This window comes from Miniopterus natalensis, chromosome 13 (genome assembly GCF_054644295.1).
Source record: "Miniopterus natalensis isolate mMinNat1 chromosome 13, mMinNat1.hap1, whole genome shotgun sequence".
Classification (NCBI taxonomy): domain Eukaryota; kingdom Metazoa; phylum Chordata; class Mammalia; order Chiroptera; family Miniopteridae; genus Miniopterus; species Miniopterus natalensis.
The window spans coordinates 40,942,962-40,949,452 of NC_142093.1; the positions used below are offsets into that span (position 1 = coordinate 40,942,962).

Sequence of the window (6,491 nt, forward strand, 5' to 3'; positions counted from 1 at the left end):
TCACCGGCGAGCGACAGGGCCCCTGCCCCGATCGCACCGGGTGCGGAAGAACGAAGGGGGTACGCTCCCGGGCGCTGGGCGCCCCTCGACTCGCCCGGGACTCCGGCGCCCGCAGCGCGCAGGATTTGGAGGGTCCGGGCTTTGGAAAAGGCAGCCAGCCCCACCCACCCCTCCGCCCCGCCCCGCCCAATTTAAGAGCCCTGGCCGCCGGCGGCCCCCGGCCAGCACGCCTTTCTCCCTCCGCAGGTGTTCTCCCGGGCCTCTCGCGCCCCCTCCTCGCGCCCGTCCGAGCCAGGGCCGCGCCATGCCCAGCCCCGGGAGCCACCAGGTGGAGCCCCCGCGCGCAGACAGCTCTCCGGCGCCCGAGCGCCTCTCCGCCGACGCCGGCGGGCCCCGCGCTCCCCGACCCCTCGAGTCCTGCTTCTCCGTCGAGGCCATCCTGGCGAGGCCGGAGCCCCGCGCGCCCGCCGCCTCGGGCATCTGGACGGCTCCCTCCCCGGCTCCAGCCCCGGCTCTGCCCTGGGCGTGCCCGGCGGCGCTGCTGCCCGCCTCCCGGAGCCTGGGTCTCTACGGGCCGGTCCCCGAGCCCCCTGCGCCGGGGCTGCGCGTGGCTCACCTCTGCGGCCTCCGGGGCCTCGGCGTCACAGGTATGGGGTGCCCGGGCGCCCGCGTCCAGGGAAGCGGGAGAGAGGAGAAGTCCCTGAGTTTGAGAACCGCACACGGTTGCAGTGGGAAGGGGCCCTATGACCCTTGACCTTGCAGTTGAAACGGAGGCCCCGGACCAGGACTCGCTGAGAACTACCCCCGGCGCCCGACTTCCCGCAGGTGCTGAGCTGGGAGAAGGGGCGTGTGAGGGCGGGGGCCCAGCCCTGCTCCCCGGCTCTGCGTCCTCCGCGAGGGATTTAGAGAGTCCTTTGCTCCTTCCCACATCCCCTTTGGATAACGCTGGGTGGCGCAGATTATTCCCCAAAGCCGCTCTCACAGTGACCCCAGGCCCAGCCTTAGCCGGGAGCAGCAGATGCTACGGGAGGTGCCGCTCAGCCGGGAGCTGCGAGGAGCCGGCCACCCCCAGGCCCCAGCGCCGCCTGCACTGCTCACGTCTGTGTGTTTATCTCCACACCGGACCCCTCTGAGCCTGCTTGCTTATAGTGCTCTTAGGGCTCCGGAGCGCAGACACTTAAATCCCAACGAGAATTTCGCTTTCTCCTCTTGCATTAACATCCACCTATAAAGAGCTTTTGCCTTTTTTGGCTCTCTGGTTCATGCTTCCCCATGTCTCCATGAGGAAAACTAGGAAAGTTAGTGCAAGCCTTATCAACCCACACTAAGATCGTTGTTACACAGTCTTAACTGGTTTCTACTCCCTGGGCTTCCATCATCTTCTGTTTCCTCAACCCCTTTCTGTTGGGCAGTCCTCCCACCCCTGTTGGGAGAAGAACCCTGGGTTCCCAACCCCACCCAAATTCATGCCACTGCAGCTGGGAGCCATGCCCATCACATCCAGCCACATTTTTCTAACCTCCCCACACACCTGAGGTCTGAATTGAAGTTAACAACTTTATATTAAAGTTGTCTCATTTTCAACTTAGTTTCTGCATAGGTATTACATTCACACAGTTCAAATGTCAAATGTTTACTAAGATAGATGGAGAAATTTCCTCTACCACTAGGTGGCTGACCTCCAGTGACCTAGTTGCTTCCACCCCAGAAGCAAGCAATGAAACCAGTTTCTTTATTCTTCTAGAAGTATTTTATGCATATTTAATACCTAAATATACACACATATACATTTTCACCCATACTAGACACACTGGTCTGCAACTTACTTTTTTCACTTGACCATGTAGCTTGGAGATTTTTCCATATCAATCTGTACAGAGCTTCTTTATACCTCAGGGCGGTCCGTTGTAAGGATGAGTCATAATTTATTTAATCAGGCCCCATGGATTGTTTCTCATCTCTTGCTATTATGTTTATGCTTATGGTAAGCCTGGTGGGCCCAGTGGTTGGTGTCCTGGGCACCCACAGCCCCAGCCTCACTCCCTTCAATGGAGCAGTTTGTCTGCCAGCTCTGGAGCCTCCCCAAGGCTGATGGGATCCAAGGGGTCCTAGCACTGCACTTCTGTTCCTCTGTCTGAAACACTCCCCTCCCAAACTGCCCTATGGCTCATTTTCTCATTCCTTGAGAGTTATAACTCAGGTACTGTCCCCTGGTGGACAGATCTTCATCTCTACCTGCCCGAACCTCCATGAACTGAATAGCACCCTTGTGTGCATTAGAAAAAGTCACCCCTTCCTTCAGGCAGACACAGTGCCTTGTCGGGGCAATGACCAGCCTGTGGAGAGTGGACAGAATTTCAGACTCCACTTACCCTCTCAGCTGGGTACCCACGTGCAGGGCACAAGCTGTACACAGTGGCCCTGTTCAAATGTCACTTCAGTAAGGTGGTTCCCTTTCTAAAGATGCAAATTAACACCCCCCAACACACACACACTCACCCTGTCCCTCCCTGCTTTATTCTTCTCACTAGCACTAATCACTGTCTGATATATACAATATTTTCTTTACCTTTTTTACTGTTATATAGAGATTTTCTGTTTTGTCCTAGAACCATGCCTGACACATAGTAGACATTCAAAAAGTATTTAATGAATGAAAAGGGGGAACCTTTGAGGGGCCCTTCTCTGCCCATCCTGTGGGGGTTCCTGGGGTAGCCAAGGAAAGGAGTGGAGGTCAAGGAGAGATGGAGGTTTGGCAGCTCCTCTTAGGGCCAGAAGGAAAGCCACTCGGCTGGAGAAGAGTGGAGGCAGAAGGAGTCTCACAACATTGTCCCTTCCGTCTCACTTGTTTTATTTCTGTGCAATCTCTTCCCACTACACCTTTTGCTGTGTTACCTGGCCAAGGGCAAGGCAGGGCAGTGGAGCTGTGAACTTGTTCTCTCTCCTCCAAGATGGGTGGGTAGGTGGGTGCTGGCTAATCTCCCCTCCTGATGGTTGCTCTTTAGGTTTGGAGCTAGCTCACTGCCCAGGCCTCTGGAGTCCCCCAGACTGGGCCCTGGCCAAGGACCTTCAGGACACTGAAAGACCACAAAAGAGGGTTCGAACTATGTTTAACTTGGAGCAGCTGGAAGAGTTGGAGAAAGTGTTTGCAAAACAGCACAATCTAGTAGGAAAGGACAGAGCCCAGCTGGCAGCCCGGCTCAGTCTTACAGAGAACCAGGTAGGAACAGGGACTCCTGTGGGGCCTCGGCTGCACCTGGGGACAAACATGGCTCTCCAAAGGCCCTGGGTAGTGGCTGGGAGGAAGACACGGGCTTTCTTCCTCTGTGCCAGGCACTTGGGGGAAACAGGCCTAATTATTGATATACTCCCTTTATGAACAAGAAAAATAATCCCATTTGAAATTACATTATGGGAACAACACATAATATTAATCTAGATATTAATCTAGAACTTTATATTTTCATGCTAAATAAGGAGCTGACAGTGAAATTAAGTAGGTACTCAAAGAACTAAATATTAAAAATAATACACATTCCCCAGACCCCCATACTCCCTTCCAGCCACTGCACCATTTCTCTGCTCTTTTCACAGACAAACATCTCAAGAACTGGCTATGTTCACTGTCCCCTTGCCCTCACTTCCCATCTACTCCTTAACTCATTCCAATAATAATTCTTTCCCTTTCATTCCTTCAAAACGTCTTATCAGGGTCTCTAACGACCTCTGTGTGGCCAAAGTCAACAGATACTTTCCTTTCTTATCTTACTCCACCACTCAGTACAGCTGACTGCTCCTTTCTTAGAGAAACACACTCTTCTCTTGGTTTCCAGGCACCACACTCTCTTGGTTTTCCTCTCAGCTCTCTGCCCACATCTTCTCTGCTGCCTTTGTAGGCTATTCTTCTCTTTGTGACTTCAAATCCTCCCCCTACCCCCCCACCGATCTCATTTATTCCCATGGCTTTAAATACCATCGAGAAGCCAATGACTCCTAAATTTGTGTTTTAGCCCCTCCCCTCTCCCTTTCTAACTTGTACATCTAACTCCCTCTTGAGGTCTCCACTTGGGACGTCTTATGGGTACGCATTTCAAACTTAATAAGTCTAAACCTCAATTTTTGACTTTTTTCCCCTCCCCAGATCTGTTCCTTTCCCCACATATGGCCCCACCATCCATCCAATACCTAGTCATCCTAGATTTCCCCTTCTCTCCCACTACCAATCCATCAGCAAGCCTTGGCACCTCTACCTCCAAAATACAGCTAGAATTGCTTCATTTCTCTCCATTGCCCCAGTCATCAGAACCAGCTCTTGCTATATCTCTGCAAGAACCTCCCCGCTGTCTCCCTGCATCTCCTTTCATCCATTCTTCACACAGCAGCCAGATGCACCATTCACTTAACATGTAAACAGGACTATGTCACATTCCACTTAAAAGCCTTGAAGTTGACACTCCTTGCCTTTCTGGTCCTGGATAATCTGGCCTCCGCTGCCCTCTTCCACTCTCTCTTCTTTCACTTTCCCCTCTCATTGTCAGTTGTGCCAGTGATGCTCTCCTCCTTTCTGGTCCTCAAATACTCCAAGCTTGGTTCTACCTCAGAGGCGTCCTACCAGTCAATCTGTGCCCTGGCCTGCTTTTATCTGCCTCCACCAGGCTGGCCTCTCATCCTCTGAGCCTTGACTTAAGTGCTGGTTCCTCAGGGAGACTAAAACCCCTGTTTATACCCCGATTTGTGTTTATCTGTTTGTTTTCATGCTTATTATTAGTCTCTCTCCACTAGACTTTGAGCTTTCTGAGGGCAGGGACCATGCCTCTGTTACTCACCACTATATCACCATCACCTAGGGTAGTGTCTAGTACATAATAGGAGCTCAATACAGATTTGTTGGATGAATAGATGAATGAATAGCAACTGGAATTATAGGGAAGGATGTTTTGGAGGCAATGCTTCCCTTAGAAGGAAGAGCAAATTTTGGCCACAGTGCAGTGGGTACTGTGGGAATGGGGGGAAGCAGTGGGAACTGCTGGTCACATTCTGATATCTGCCGTCTGCCTCCAATTACAGGTGAGGGTCTGGTTCCAAAACCGCAGGGTTAAGTATCAAAAGCAGCAAAGGCTGAGACCACCAGCTGCATCTGCCATGGCTGCCTCCCCAGACGAGCCCTCCAGCAGCTCTGACACCATCATCCAGAGAGAAAATGCTGGGTCAGGAGTGGGCAGCTGAGGACTGGGATGGAGGCTCAACCCAGGCTATCTGGGCTAGCTCTTCTTGGGGACACTCACTGGACCTCCCTGCCCCACATCTTAACAAAGAGCCTCATCGGGATCAAAGAACACCAGAGGAATCTGAACTGTTGAGAACTTTTCAATATTGACTCCTGGGAGCTGCAATAATGTCATGGTCAGGTGCACAGACTTTGGCCTTCAGCTATGTCCTTGGCCACACTGCTGAACTTCTGAGCCTTTTTTCTTTACCTGTATAATGGGTATGTTCACTTAGGCCTCCCAGGGCTAAGATGATGTCTGTAAAGCACTTACAGTGGGCCAGGCCCAGTGCTAAGTGTGTGGCGACTGTTAAGGCTTATAGGCCCCTTCACCTGGGGGAGTGGTGCCTGTACCAGCCCTGGCTTCTCCAGGGACTAATCTTTTCCTGGCCTGGCTGTGGAGGAGAGAGGGCCTCCTTGAATCAATGTCTGGGCATAGAAGACTCTTCTCCAAGAAAAATGGTAGAGTTGACAGCAAAAAAGAGGGAAGGGTAGGCCATTCATTTAGCCCACTTCCCCTCACAGGGTTCCCCAAAGTTTTCTTGTTTTGTCTGAACTATTACCACTCTCAGAAGGAGCTCAGGCCCAGCTGCCTCCTTGAAGCAGACATGCTACCCTGACCCCCATCTTTCTCTCTAGCTACCCACCTTAACCCCCCCTCCCATCTTTATAGAGAGAAATTTGGCTCTGCCTTTGCCAAGGCTGGCATCTTATCAAAAACTCTGCTGAATTTTCATGAGACAGTTACTATTTACCTCTCTTCACGACTCTGATTCATGGTTCCCTTTCTTTCCCAGGAATCTGCTTGGTTTATCCCTAAGAAGCCTAACTGGTAGCCTACCTCAGTGAGGATGGCCACCAGCATTTCCAGAGTTGATTTCTCTCTAGCTCTCCACATTCCTGGATGGTCCTCTGTTAAGGGTATTTCATTTGAATCTAGAGTGGCATCTGAGTGCTTGAGCTGGTGGAAGGAGGCCTGCCCTGCCACCTGGTGATGAAAGAGGGCACCGTCCCTGCTGCTCTCAAGAGTTTTCTGAGAGAGGAAAGTCGAGTCAGCCTTGGAAAACCACCTGTTTCCCAAGGCAGTGGACTATCCTCTTCTGGACACTAGGCTGCAGGCTTGAGGGAGGCCAGCATCCAGCTCTAAGAACCCTTCTCTGTACCTATCTTCAGGGAAATCTTCCTAATGTTGGACCCAAAGTCAATTCTATTAATCAAAGAACCC

General features: G+C 52.0%; 1 protein-coding gene across 1 annotated transcript; it reads left to right on the top strand.

The window, feature by feature from the left end:
• Nucleotides 1-304: 304 nt before the first annotated feature.
• NOTO (notochord homeobox) lies at nucleotides 305-5,226 on the top strand. Its single transcript, XM_016202498.2, has 3 exons — nucleotides 305-647; nucleotides 3,006-3,220; nucleotides 5,068-5,226. The coding sequence occupies exons 1-3, from the start codon at nucleotides 305-307 to the stop codon at nucleotides 5,224-5,226; spliced, it is 717 nt and encodes a 238-aa protein (XP_016057984.2).
• Nucleotides 5,227-6,491: the final 1,265 nt, after the last annotated feature.

Excerpts from the sequence above, each read along its gene's own strand:
- NOTO (XM_016202498.2), top strand. The coding sequence starts at position 305 with ATGCCCAGCCCCGGGAGCCACCAGGTGGAGCCCCCGCGCGCAGACAGC. Across the intron at positions 648-3,005 it reads CCGGGGCCTCGGCGTCACAG|GTTTGGAGCTAGCTCACTGC; the intron begins GTATGGGGTGCC and ends GTTGCTCTTTAG. Across the intron at positions 3,221-5,067 it reads TCAGTCTTACAGAGAACCAG|GTGAGGGTCTGGTTCCAAAA; the intron begins GTAGGAACAGGG and ends CTCCAATTACAG.